Source organism: Protopterus annectens, chromosome 14.part0, assembly GCF_019279795.1.
Source record: "Protopterus annectens isolate FY-2018-M chromosome 14.part0, PAN1.0, whole genome shotgun sequence".
Classification (NCBI taxonomy): Eukaryota; Metazoa; Chordata; order Ceratodontiformes; family Protopteridae; genus Protopterus; species Protopterus annectens.
Window position 1 is genome coordinate 488,429,371 of NC_056748.1, and position 15,379 is coordinate 488,444,749.

The 15,379-nt window shown below is 36.3% G+C and overlaps 1 protein-coding gene across 2 annotated transcripts in view; it reads left to right on the forward strand.

Moving 5' to 3' along the window:
• Positions 1–15,379, forward strand: part of SLIT1 (slit guidance ligand 1) — a 3,022,655-nt gene that overhangs the window by 672,609 nt on the left and 2,334,667 nt on the right. For both annotated transcript variants that reach the window (XM_044056244.1, XM_044056245.1), the window contains exon 4: positions 4,765–4,836. In XM_044056244.1, coding sequence (XP_043912179.1) covers positions 4,765–4,836 — 72 coding nt within the window. The remainder of the gene's footprint in view (positions 1–4,764; positions 4,837–15,379) is intronic.

Genomic DNA, 15,379 nt, shown 5'->3' on the forward strand with positions numbered 1-15,379 from the left:
GCTCCTCTTCAGTAAGCTTAAAATTCAGTAATATCTCATCTATTGTAAAGATTCCGTCTTTCTTTACCTCAGACCATATGAATATAAGGGACATACTTATTAAACACTGGTCCATTCTAAATACGGATGAAAACATCAAAAAGATAGTGGGCACCCCATGTGCAAACAATTATGCTAACATGTTCCTAGCCCATTGGGAAGAAACTGTGTTGTTTCAAGTCACTGAATTCAAGGGACATATTAAATTTTATTGACGTTTTGTCGATGATTTGTTTGCTTTATGGAAGGGGCCAGCACACTTACTTGACACTTTATTTGTGAAGATGAACACCCTCACAGACTTTTTGAAATTTACTATGAGCAACTCTAGTCATAGGATAGATTTCCTTGATTTATATATAGAGAAATTACCAAATGGAATAATAAATACTGGTATCTATAGGAAATCATGCCATAGTAATACATTCTTATTAAGATCTAGTATGCATCCATCATATGTATTCAGAAATATTGTAAAAGGGCAGAGCATTAGAGCCTCCAGGTTGAATCCTTCTATGGATGGACTAAAGAAAGAGTTAGTGGACTTGGAAGTTAAGCTATTACAGAGAGGTTATCATGAAACAGATATTACTAGACATCTGAATGCCATCCCTTCTTTGAGACAGAATATAGCAGCACCCTACTTTGGACCAGTAGTTACCAGTGAGTCTAAAAAATTCAGTAATATCTCATCTATTGTAAAGATTCCGTTTTTCTTTACCTCAGACCATATGAATATAAGGGACATACTTACTAAACACTGGTCCATTCTACATACGGATGAAAACATCAAAAAGATAGTGGGTGAGGAACCACATTTCTTATTTAGAAATAAAAAGAATCTGAAGAGGCTTCTATGCTATCCTATGAATAATCATATTTTGACAGCCAGTAAGGGACACACAATGCCATGTGGACAGTGTAATTTCTGTATATACATAGATGAACAGGAAGTCTTCATCCACCCAGATTTACATAGGGAGTTCAGAACGTCTGCAACAGCGACCTGTATGACTCCACATTTAATTTATTTAGCTGTCTGTCAGCTTTGTTCATCCTACTATGTAGGGAAAACTAATAGAGTCTTTAGGGACCGTATACATGAACATATATACCATATTAGAAAGGGCACAATGCATAATGCCCTAGCTAAACATGTTGCACAATGTGGTGAGGCACACAAATTTTTATTTAGAGCCTTGGAAACTATACTACCAAGTAAGCGTGGAGGAGATATCAAGACTTATACAGAATATAAGGAAGGGAATTGGATTATTAAGTTGCAGGCTGACAGAGGGAAGGGTCTTAATGAAAGAGCATCAATAAAACCAGTTCTTAAGAGACGAAGAAATATAAAATGACTATTGCTACAGAATTTTTACTAATAATTATAGAGAAGGCAACAGTGATTATTTAAATAGTAACTTTTGCACATTCACTCATTTATGGATATATTCTTTGTACTAAATATATTGCCATTCTCTGTGTATATGCATTTTCTACATATGAATTATGATGCATTTCTGAGTTTTATGCACTTTTTATACATCTTTTATGCATTTTAAATATATTAAGACATATGCAGTCTATGAAATGTTTGATGTATATTCTATGTATTTTTTATACATTTATGTGAGTTGATGCATGATCATATTCAAGCTTTTTTAGTTTATGTAGCTTTAAGATACTAATTAATTATAGAACCTGATTGGATGAATAGATTTTCTGAAAGTATTAAGTACTCATAAGAAAATGTGTTTTTAAAGATCTGAAGAAGCTTATATGCGAAAACGCTTATCTGTTGAATAAAATTTCGTTTGTTTTTTACTAAAAATATACTCCTGTTCCGCTCCATTTTTTCTCCAGTGCATGGACTTTTTGTTTTACTTGATTATCTTTGGAAAACGGAGGAGTTTATCGGGCTATTCACATTTAGTTTTTTGTTTTTATATATATCTTTCAGAAATAGTCTAGTTTCATATCTTAATCTCCTAAAAACTTGTCCTTATTTTAAGAACAATATTTTACCTAGTACTCATAAGTCTAAATTAAAAGGATAGATCATTCCAAGTACAACCTCCTTTCTTTTTAAGATATCCTTAATACAGGAGTTCCCAAGGTTCCATTCTTGGTCCACTGCAATTCTCGCTCTCTTAATTATTGACATCAGCACAGACTTTATACATCATGACCTTATCATATACTCTGATGGCATCCTTACCATAGAATCCAGTCATAACTTATAGACCTTTGAACATGAACTTCAAACCACTGTCTCAAAGTTATACACTTAAATTTGCAAAGATAGGCTACTCATTAATATCCTAAAACCCAGCACTGTTGTATTTGTTATATCATAAATGCCTCCAAAAATCCCCATTTGTGTATATCTGTACAAAATGGAAATGTCCTCACACTTATCTTTGAACAGCAGTATCTTGGATTTACCCATAGACGCCTCACTTTCCTTCAGTAAATGCATTGACAACACCATTACCAAAACTCTTACCCATTTCAAACTTTGTGATAAAATCTCCAGTCTACTGATTTCAACAACCCACAAAGCCTTAGCCAAAAATGTATTAATACCCAAACTGGAATGTGAATTTCCTTTAATAACATTCCACTCTTGTATAAATACTTAAAAACTACAAATAGCAATCTACAAAATATTCAGATTTGTTCTCCTCATTGGCCAACGGATACACCAATGCCATCTGTTGGGCCATCGCAAATGGCTACTGATCAATGAAACGATGACCTTTCATTTTTCCTGTCGTATTTTCAAAATTCTTCACACCACACCACTGAAGTCCAAACTACAAATCAATCAACAATTGTTCCCTAACAGATGATGCTGATAATGCCATATCTGTAGTTAGAAACAAATTCAAAACCACTTCTGGCGAAAGCTTTCTCTAGATTGGTCCCAGCAGTATGGAATCATCTGCCATCTGAACCTAGCCAGAAGGCACACTAGACAATTTCAAAACTATACTGAAAGAGAGCTTGTTCAAGAAGCCTTATGGTCTTTTTACAAAGAAAAAGGGTTGTGTAAGCATATATCACATCAAGTAGTTAGGAAACTAACCAAGTGGTAGCAGCTATCAAAGTAAATATATTCTCTGCTAAAGTTCTGTTCATATCAAGGTATAATGTGTGAACAAACAAACAAAAACATACTATTCTCTTTTCACCTGCTATTGTATAATGCATAATAGCCTCCTACATGTTGTTGTGTCTTTCAGCTTATCCTGGTTAGGGGTCGCCACAGCGGAACTCCGGTCTGCTAATGTTTGGTAGTGGATTTTTATGTGCCGAATTACCAGCCCTGACGCACAACCTTCAACGAAGGCACACCCATTCACGTATGCCTCCACACAGAAGATGCTCTAGCTGAGAATCGAACGGGACAACGTCTTGCTGTGAGGTGACAACACTACCGCCTCCTACATGTAAATAATGTAAATATCATGTCCAAAATGGTTTCATGTTGTGATTGTTTAGTCTATGCTGCAGTTGTCATATTGTATACCAAATTGGGAGAATGTGAGTATCTACATATCCATATATGTTTTGTGACTTGTTTTAATTGGTATACATTTCTAACTTGTTTTAACTGGCATTTGTTTATCATCTTAGAAATTCTTAAATATCTTGCTGTTTGTTCCACTGTTTTGTTTTGCACTGTTACAAATGTTGCCCTATGAGTCCAGGTCATGGCTGAAAAGGATCTGAGGACCAGCCTACTTACCTAGTTAAAAAATGTATTAATAAACATAAATTAAAAAAAAAAAAAACTAGAATTAAAAGCAGACCTAATTATACTTGATTAAAACCTATAGTCTTCAGTTTGACTGAACAACTAATTTGGCTTAGTACACTCATTCTTAATTTGAAAAATGTAATTTTAATGTTTGTTAGACTATTTTCTAAAGCCTTCTTTATCACAACTGTTTAATATATTTGATTAGCTTTATGTTGTGGCATTGTGATTTGCATTTGCATGGAAGATGTTCAGTGCATCTCACTTTGTACAAGAATCTATTATTATTATATAATTTGTCATTAATGTTTAAATGTGATATTGTGCCTGTGACCCAGATCATGACTGAAAAGGGTTCACAGACAAGACTACTTTGCAGGGTTTACAACTGAAATAAAAATGCATGCAATGAAATTATTTATTATGATTATTAAATGGATTCTGCATGTCCTCCCCGTGGTTGGGTGGGCATTCGAAAGGCATGCGTAAATGGGTGTGCCTTCGTTGAAGGTTGAACGTCGAGCTGGCACCTCGGCGTTCATCAAAATCTACTGCCAATCATTAGCGGACCAGAGTTCCGCTGTGGCGACCTCTAACTGGGAAAAGCTGAAAGACAACAACAACATTAAATGGATTCTGGATGTTGGTATAGCTGCAGATAAACACTAAAATTGTGTTCTAGCAGTAGTAATAGTTATTTATATTTCTAAATTAGTACCATATTAAGTCTGTGGCCCTTCAAATACTCCAGTGTTGTCATTGTAGCCCTATTATCATCACTATCAACAAGGTCTTGAGAACTTGTCAAAAACTGATAAGGCAAACACAGTATTACTGTATATTTCCATGAAGCCTATAGTACATAGATGTAATGTAAATGAGTTACAAATGGTAATCTTGAGTGCAAAATAAAATTTATTTAAAATTTACATTGTATTTTCTATTCTCTCCCTCTTCAGGCGTTTAAATCGAAATCAGCTACAGCATCTACCAGAATTGTTATTCCAAAAGAATGCTGCTCTCACCAGACTGTGAGTAACCATGTGCTTCATTTTCATTTGTCACAGCTAATACTGGCTGCTTTATATTTGTAGTGGTTTTGTTGTTTCATTATAGTGTAATTTGAATAGGACATCCAGTGAGAAACCATAGTTGTAAGCTTCTAATAGTAACCAGTACTGTAGCTTACCATGAAAATGTACACCTACAGTCCTGTATACAACAGAGCGTGAGTTACTTGGGAATATCTGCAGTTTTTGGTTCTGTGGACTCTCTATGGCACTGAGAAAGCATAAACAGTTATTTTTATTTCTCTTTTGTCTTCTTCCTTTTTCTTAATTTATCCAAATGGTTAGGATTTCTAATACTGTGACAGGAATGGACCCCATTCCTGAGTCAGGGTACAGTTAACGTTCATAAAATTAGTAGTATATCAGTTTTTTTACGTTTGCCAAGAGTACTCTTCTCAGCAACTGTGATGTGTACAGAATTGTCTCTTTCAGCAGTTAATATAGAGTTGCTTATCTGGTAACATATTTAAGTATGTTTGAAATTTTTATTAGCCAATTACTCCTAATACTATTGGAACTATCTGGGTATCTTTATTCAAAATCGTTCTAGTTTTTGTTTACACATTCTGATATTTTATGACTTTATGTGATTCAGTAAATGTCTCTTTTCTCCACTATGATGTTTATGATGAAATTTGTAACTTGTGGATTTATAATTTCAGCCAGAACTTTTCAAATAAGAAAAGGGCCATTTCATAAATGTTATATGTTGGTATGGAAAAAAGTCCTTTTAGAATTATATTTTAGAAGTTTCAGAACAGGGGTTTGAAAGAGTTATTGGCCTGTAAATGTTTCAAAATTGAAGTTTGAAATAGAATAACATTCATTCTGTTTGTTTTCATGCTGTACTTTTGTAGAAATCTATCTCTTATTTGAGACCAGAATGCTTTCTGTTTTCTGTATGAATTAAAGTTTGTGAAAAAAATATTTTACTGTAGATGGTATTTGACATACCTTGCATATTGGGATTTCTTATTTGAATTTTGCAGTCATCTCTTTCCAAAATGACTTCACACTGTTATAAATCAGTTGTTATTCATATGATAAAAGTACCTTTAATTGTAGAAATGTAAAGCATATTTTTCTTGAGATGGATATTTTTCTTTTTTGTTAATGTCTAATGCAGTTACTTAAACAACTCTCAAGGATTCCCAGATCATATTTTTCAGAATGTCTTATTAATCCAAATACATGGAGTTGAAATCAGTTGCTGTTAAATGGAAAATGTGTAGGAATGAAATCCACATACCTTTCATCCAGGGGTGGTAGTTTTTTATATATAAACAATGATCATTTAAAAAAATGATGACGTGATGAACAGGTATCATATTGGTTGATGTGCTTTAGTCTGCCAACCAAGACTTTACATACTTGTGTCTCTGGAAGCCTGCATTTATTAATGAGCTCAAGGTGGTTTAAGTGTTTGCTGAGATGGAGAGTATGAGGGCAGGGCATCCCTCTTTACTATACGTACACTGGGAAAGGGGTGGCTTTGCAATGGGTTCCTGCTCTACTGGTGGTCACTGGGACAGCTCTCATCTCCTTGGGGGGATATATGGTAGAGCACCAGTGATATGTGGACAGGAGTATATATGTTAATGTACCTCTCCAACACAGCAATTTTGAGGGTGTGCAGGCACCCTAAATATAACAGTGCTCCATATAGAATGCTTTCCATTCACCTTTCAGACACTTAATCCTACTGACCAGCCATGAGAGAAGGACTGATCATATTAATTCACTCTGGAGATAAAAGTCTGCACCATGATAAAATAGCGTAGTATTTAGGAGAACAAATGGTATGTCACTGAACTTTGGGAAAGACATGGCTTAGAAAAGCAGATCCAGTAGCCCAGAGAACAGTAGTAATTGCATTTTTTTTATTCTAAATGACATTCAACCTAAAGTTTTTGGTAAGCAGCACTACTTTTGTGAGTCACTGCATTTCTGATTTTCTGTAATTGTGTTTATTTCTTCATTGCTTGATGTTCTTGCTGCTGTGATTTAAATTGCACATAAACGTATCTTTATGCCTGAATACTTGATCACTCAGCAAAAGATTGTCTTCCTTGTGATTTGTTTGCTGATATTTATTTGTATCCTGCCTCCCCATATTCGTCATCTCTGTAATTTCTTTTGTTTCCATGTGATATACTCCTGTACATAAAATGTAATTTTATCCTTAGTCTCTATCATTACCTAGAGGCATTTCATTTGATAACCTAATATTACATAAACTGCAACATAAAAAAGTAATCCTTAATGTCCTTGTCCTCTGTAAAAACAAAGAGAAAGTGGTCACCTGTCTGCTCTTTTTAATTTCCAAATTACAAATCCCTGTTGAAATTAGTTAACCCTTACATACTGGCCCCTTCATTTCATGCAGAGGTGGCAATGTAAACATTCCTTCTCCAGCAAAAGGCTTGTTCTGCTACTTAAACAAACTGCTTTAAAATGAAAATGTTAACATTTATTTATTTCCTTATTATTTATTTATTTTAATGTATTGATTGGGGGGGGGTCCACAGTCCCTTTTCAGCTATACCGTTGGCTCAGATGAGCTCACAAACATGAAAATGTACATTACATTCACATTACAAATGCAGTTGGAAATCTATTTACAGTGGAAAGTGCCAAATGCAACACAAAATATAGTATTCTTAGAAATATTGATATTTTGATAAGTAATTTGGAATATTAGTTTAAAGAAAAGTTTCATCTATTAGAGGTATATTAACTTTGATTTAGACATGTCATATTTTGACAATAAATATTTTGTTTCATAGATGGTATCAAACTAATTCTGCAGACATGCTCTGAAGTGGGGTGTCTAGGTCAGGAATCAGTATGCTATGTGGTGTAACACAACTGTTTGCCATATGGAGTCATAATGGGTTTGTTTTCATTAGATGCACTGTAGGTATGGCATGACATTCGTCATGCTGCTATTGTTAATCATAACTATTGTAGTTTAAAATATATTTTGAGGGGTATTCAGTTTTACTGAATCAAAACTACCTGAATCATTGCTACCTTAATGTAGTTTATTTCTGAAAATGGACCAGAGCATTCAGGTTTACCATACTGCATAAAAAACATCTAAACTTTTAAAGAATGGCAAGACCCCCTTGTACTACCCATGTTAGAGCCAACACTCACAATTATCTTCCTCAGGAAGTGGGTTTGGCATAATGGTGAAGGTTTTCACCTTATAAACACAAAGTACAGGGTCGGATTTTGACTTTGGGGTATTGGCTAGGCTTAAAATGGCCTATCAGGGCAGTTAGCCTAGCCTAGTACTCACCTATAAACCTATGAACAAAACAACGTACTTAAACATTAATAAATAAACCATAAATAATAAATCTGAAGGAAGTATTTGTATTTTGCTCAAAAATCAAGTAATTCATGTAACATAAGTGTTTGTTGGATGGAAGATCGAGACATTATATCAAGGGTGTAGGTTTAAAGAATATTTAAACAGACCTTACCACATGGGGTTTCAGGGGTCTTGCCCCTCTACAAAAATACAGTTACTTGTTTGAAGTTTCTCATTTGTCTATTGTTAGATGATCATGATTTAGTATTTTGTGTTCAGGCAGTTATGATTCAAGAAGGCTTAATACTTTTTGTTTTTCTATACTCTGATCAACATTATGGATCTAGGAAGAACTGCAGCCAAAATGTGGTCTGCACTTGTCATTACAATAACCTTAGAACCTGTTGATTTAGCTATGGAAGTTCTCGGCTTTAAGATAGAAGCCTTCTGTATACTTCTGACAGGGAGGTTCCCTGATGTGGCTAACAGATGCTAATAAACCAGGAAAACATCAGCTATGGTAGTCACAAAAACAAGGTCTATATATGGGAAGAGTTTGGCAAGGCTATGAAAAATGACTTTTGGATGGCATCAAAGATGTTCTGGCAACCCATCAAGTGACTCGAAAGAGGAAGTGGGATATTGCCATCGTGTTTTCAGCAAGAGTAGAGAAATGCTGACCTTGACTGGGAAAATCACTGAGAGGTGGAAGGAACACTTTAATGAACTCTTGAATCCAGAGGACAAGCTCTTCTTTTAGGAGGTGATGCAAGAAGTTGAATCTGTTTTTGGTAGATGAGTTCATCATAGTGATTAAATAGCTCTGCTGATGCAGGAGTGCAGGAGTTGATGAGATCTGAATGAAATGCTAACAGCAATGCTGGTCATTATCAGAGGGTAAATTTTAACATACTTTTCAGTGTTGCATGGAAGACAGGGACATTATATCCAGAATGGTAAACTGGGGTGGTGATCCCCATTTTCAAAAAGTGGGACTGGATGTTATGTTATAATTGTAGATGGCTCATACTCTTTAGCCTTCCTGGGAAAGCATATATTAGGCACTGGAAAGGAGGCTTTGTCTAATATCTAGATGCAATTACATGGACAATTATTACCTTAGGTGTCTCACTCAGTTACACAGTTGGCCCAGTATTATTTAATGATATGTTTTCTATGGTTCCTAAATTTGCTGAAAGATGATTTTTCAAATATGTAGATGACTACAAGGTGGGAATTACAGTTCATAGGTAGGTACTAGGCTATCATCCCTAGGTCCTATTCAAGCCTAGCCAAAAAGGTACCCTGGCTTTCGCCACCCAAGAAAATTATTTTCCTGTGCCCCTGTCGAGCAGAGCCACAGAGGTGATCCCTGGGGTGAATTTCCTATTTCCCATCCAATCATCAAGATTTTTCTTGGACTGCTAATGAGGAGCTTTGTTTGCTATAGATAGGTAGTTTGTTCCAGAGTATGGGAAGTCTCTGGGACAGGAATCTATCCTTCCAGCATGTTCTGTTTGTTGTGGTGACAAGGTTTAGGTCCCTAGAGCATGTAGCTTGGAGGGATTGGGATTTCTTTAAGTGGAGCATGTCCAACAGCTCTGGGTTTGACATAGCTTTGTATGTTAGGCAGAGATCACCTCTGAGTAGGTGATATGTGATGGAGTAAAGCTGGAGTTTTTTGAGACTGTCTGCGAAGGGCATCTGTTTGAGGCCAGTAATCCTCTTTGTGAGGTATTTCTGCAGCCTTTCCAGTTGTTGTAGATGTCTTGTGAGGTACATACCAAAAAGGGCATTGTACTCTATAACAGGTGTAATGAGTGATGAGTAGACAGGAACAATGACCTCTTTTTTCCTTGATGAGAAACCTTTTGTAATGAGGTGTGCCACATTGGAGGATTTCCTGACTACTGTGGCGATGTGATTATCAAAGGAGCGACTACTGTCCACCTTTGTCCCAAGGTCTCTTATCACACTTTCGGTGTTAAGTAGACTACCACTTATGTGGTAGCTCATGGGTACAGAGTTTTTACCAAAGGGCATTGAGCTTGAGGCCATGGCTTTGACAACAGGCATCTTTCTTAATGAGGCCCTTTTGTAAGATGTCCATATCATTAGGAGTTTCAATTATGGCTCCTAGTTTGCAGTCATCTGTGAATTTCATTAGCCGCAGACCTTCTGTGCTAGCCTGTACTTCAGAAAAATGGATACCAAACAGGAGAAGGACCCAGGACTGAACCCTGTGGTACTCCACTTGTCACTGGTCTGAAGTCGGATTTGGAGTCTGCTACTTTCACAGTGTGGGTTCTTTCAGTGAGTCAGTTGGCAACCCATCTTGTGACATAGGGATTTATACCTAGTTTAGTGAGTTTATCTATAATTCCAGGGAATGGTGTCAAAAGCCTTGGAGAGATCTAGATGGGCTGTGTGAACCACCTTACCCTCATCTACGGCTTTGGTGACTGCTTCAAAGAAGTCAGTCAGGTTTAGGAGACATGATCTGACTTTTACAAACCTGAACTGGGTGGGGTCCGGAGTTTGGAGATTACCAATGTCTTTGTTTATAAGTTCCATGATAATATGTTCCATGGCTTTGCAGACCAGGCTCGTTAGCCTAATGGGGTTGTAGTTCCCGGGGTCCGTAGTGGTTCCCCCTTTGTGGAGTGGGATAACCGTTGCTGTGCGCCATTCAGTGGGCACAAAGCCTGAGGTGAGGCTATGATTGAACATGGTGCTTAGGTGGGGTGCCAGTTTATTCTGTAGTTCATGTAGAACACAGACAGGGATGTTGTCAGGTCCCATGGATGCTGTGATCTTGGCTTTGGGGAGTGTGTTTTTTACCTGTGCAGCCATGATTACAGGAACTTTGCATTCTTTCGGTATAGAGATGGGATCTTTGGGGGGGGGGGTAAAGTTAGCACTGAACCTATCTGCCAGGATGTTGGCAATATCAGTTGGTTCTGTATATTTAGTGCCATTGTGCTGTAACTCAGAGCAGATCTGAGTGTTGCCATTGAGATTCTTGACATAGCTATAGAATGCTTTGTGGTTGTCTTTAGCATCAGTGGCGATTTTGTTTTCATAACTAGCTTTGGAGGATTTTTATGAGTTATTGCACAAAATATTTTATTTTTGCAAATTCACATCTAAGTGAAATAAATGCATGGGCTAATTGACCTGGACTAAGGGCCAGATAAAACTGTAAAACCAATAAGATTAGCTGGGTATCTCCTGCTGCAATCAAGGACTGTGAAAGATTTTGAGATTATTATTGACTCCAGTATGTCTAACACAAGAACACATGCCTCTAATTAAAGCAAAATTATTGAAAATGATAGGACTTTAAAATCCTTCTCATCTATGGACCCATTTCTGATGTGCAGTCTTTGTAAGTATCTGAATTGGCCACATATTGAATACATTTCTGTAATTTACTGTTATAGCTGTAAGAAAATCAACATATTGGAGCTTGTGCAGCACAGATTTACATGAAGAATTCTTAGTGTTAAGAATAACATCTACCGAGACAGGCAGAGGTTACTGAATATGTACAGCATTTCTTCATATGCACTGATCACAGTACCGTAACTGAAATGAGGCGAAGGGGGCAGCAGTACTAGGTGCAGGCAGTTGGGGGTTCCACTGACAGTGCTAAATAGTTTGATCTAGCATGAGGACAGTGACAGGATTTATTTTAGAAGCCATGGCCGATACTGCTGCTGCTTAAATGAATGTGTTGAGAAGCGGCTTTGTGTGTTAGTAATTGTAGCACAGAGCTTGGATAACATCTTAGTTCTGAGAATACTTTTTAGTCCTACTTCAGAAGACCTTAATGTTGTTTTTATTTTTGCTGCATTGTTTTGTTGTCCTCGACTTCAGAAGGTCTCCTTTTTTTGCCTTCAACTTCAAGTTCAGGTAGGTGGCAGTGTAGGTACTACCCAGGATGCCAGTGGATCTAGCTATGGCTCTGGCTTATCAGGGAAAGCTGCATGTAAATTGGAAATACTATAATGTCCCTAAATATCTGGCTGTATTAGGTATGACTGTTTCAAGCAATTTGCATAATGTATATATGCAAACGTAAACTTTGTTCATAATATAAACCAATCCAGGAGGCAATATAAGTTTATTATCCAATCTGTGCTAAATTTACTGAATACTATACTAAACAGACATAAGGTTAAGTAACTCATTAGGTCAGTCTAAAATGTAGTTGATAATTTGTCAAATGATTGAAAAATTTTAGCTAGTAAAGTGGAGTCAGCATTCCTAGGTCAGGGGTTCCACCTTTTCAAGAGCCCAAAGTTTGAAGTTTTTGTGGAAACATAATATTTTGCAGGAAAAATCATGCCCACATTCAGTGCAAAGGACTGGATTTCACATTTTGGAAAAATAAAGGCTTACTCTTGTAGAATTTTATTTATTTCTCTTGTTTCATATAATATTAATGCGTTTCAGATATAAAATATTTTTTTTGCAGTTATTCAATGAAATGTAGGAAATTTTTTGTCCTAAAATCTCAGGACATTTTCAACTTTTCATGGTTTTTTTTGCAAGATGCAGCTGACCAAATAGGGAGTGTCCTGTGTAAAGTAGGATAGGTGGTAACCCTATCTTAGGTGGCTTCTAGACTGAAGGCAGGATTTATAGTCTATGCAACCCATATATATTTGCAGATAGAGCTCATTGATGGTGGTGGGCATGACCAACTTTAATGAGTGGAGAGGAAGACTTTCTATGACATTACAAAAGAGCTGCTCTCTGCTAAGTAAGGACAGTGTAAGTGAGTTGATTTAGTGTTTCTAACAGAATACATGTGCTGCTTATACATTAGAAGTGCTACCTCTGTGAACAATCTGGTGTTTTCCTTTAGTTTAATTGCTAGGCTTTATGTCTCATAAACTATTTGTGATGTCACAAGCAATGTGAAGTCTGCTAATTGAATGCTTGTGCAAAGCAACAAAACACAGCAGAGGTGAGTAGTAGAAACTCCAAGTTCATGGTAAAAAAAACTGAAAAGTATTATATCGTGATCCTGATGAGAAAGCAGTGATGGCCAGCAGGGAGGGTGTTTTCAGGGAATGAATGCCTGCCTGGATGTGTTTTAAGGCCTGATACCTCCACCCTGGGGGTGGCATTATTGTGTCAATAGCTACCTGGTAAATTGTGTTGCATGATTTTATTACTATATATTTTTTATCTATGATGTAAAATAGTTAATCTGTCTAATGTTTCACAGTTGCTGTAGCATAATATAATTGTTTTTGTAGGAAGTATTTCACATCCAAAATATAAGTTATGTAAATATTTAATGTACACACACACACACACACACACACACACACACACACACACACACACGTGTGCCTAGCAGTTACAGCCATGTTATTGACTGAATATACCTCAGATGTCTCAATGTGATCAAATAAATTAAAAAAATATCATATAGTACTAGCATTGAAACCCCTCATGCTTTTTAACTTTTCCTGATATTTTTTTTAGCTCTTCCCTGATTTTGCTGCATAGTTTTGCTCTGAGTCTTGAATAAAATTTGTTTTGCTGGTAAATAACTGAGAATTGTAGTCAGTAAGTGTATTATAGACAAAATATGCTGATGGACTGCCTGTTACAGTTGAAAGAAGAGGTATGCACTATATCACTATGTGCCTCTTGTTTGCTCTCTCTCTATCACACACACACATACACACATAAAACATAGACACATACACGCATACATACACACACACACAAACACACACACACATACACACACGTTACTTTTTGTTTACTTTTTTAAATTTTTGCACTCCCTAAATAACAATGCCACTTTTAGTGAGAGTAAAAAATGATGGCCATTTGTTTTTTTTTCCATCCAAGCTTCACAGCAACTTAATATGCTGCTGTGAAAAGGCAGATTTATATATTTCCTGAGCGTTATCTATGCATTAGCATTCTGTTGAAGAACATTTGTTCGGCAATAGGGTAACAATGCATGTTTCACTCATTCTCTAATGCATTTAGTTCATGGTTGTACACTTTGTGTCTACTGTACTCTTTAAAAGTGACTCGTTCATTTGGAATTGATTTCCACAGCTTAATACCAGCTACATAATATTTTAAACTGTACACATTGTGCTATTTGAAATAATATTGGTACACAAGTGACAATCCCATTTATTGATTGTATTATGATATCACAATATAATGAGATTAATATCTTCAAATAAGAAAATGCTTTTTGCTCTGTAACTCTGACTGGTAATACCTTATCCTTTTATCACATTTATCCATTTCATGCTTACTGTGTCATCTGTCTCATTTGCTTGACAATTCTTAAGTGTAGTGGGCAAGACCTAAACTGACAGGTTACGTCAGTATTAAACCAATGTATCATGTTACATTGCTAAAATGTATTATTTGCATAACAAACATCAACTGAATCAAATTAAACCTAACCATGGGTATCTAACAAGGCTTACTGCACTTATCTGATGGGATCCACACACAACTTTAATGTATTCAGTTGCAGCCTGACAGCAAATATAATGTGATGTGGTGAAAATATAAACGTAACCTTTATAAATTCTACCATAACATGATTTAAAGTGTAGCAGTAACTTGTATTAGAATAGCACAGTGAAGAAATTCATTGTTTTGAATATGAAGAAAAACACAGTAACTTGGAAGCAGAAGGACAGGTGTGAATTATGAGCATTTTGCTACTTGTGGGTGGTGATAAATTGCTCTCTCATATTCAGCAACGGCACACTTCTCACTGTTTTTTAGAGGTTACTTTCAAAAGCTACACGTCAGCAGTATAGCATCTGATCTGAGTGCCAGGGGACACTGCGATGTCATCTGACATCTTTGCAGCTGGTTTCACTTATGTTAAGATGCTAAGGGAGTACTGCAATGAGTGTGATGTTAGAGCATCAGACAGTACAACGAATGTGAACACTCATGGATGATCATGTGTTCTGAGGCATTTTAAGTACTCGGTTCCTTCTCTTAATGAGTGTTTATCTAATGAAAGGAGTACAACACTGCATCTGCCATAGTTGGAAGTCCAGTGCAAAGCTCTTTAAAATATAGCATTGCTCACCGTGGCTGCTGACAGCACAGCAGTGTAAAAGAGTAATGAGAAGTGTGGCTTCTTGTTTGTATTATGTAAGGAAGAATACATCT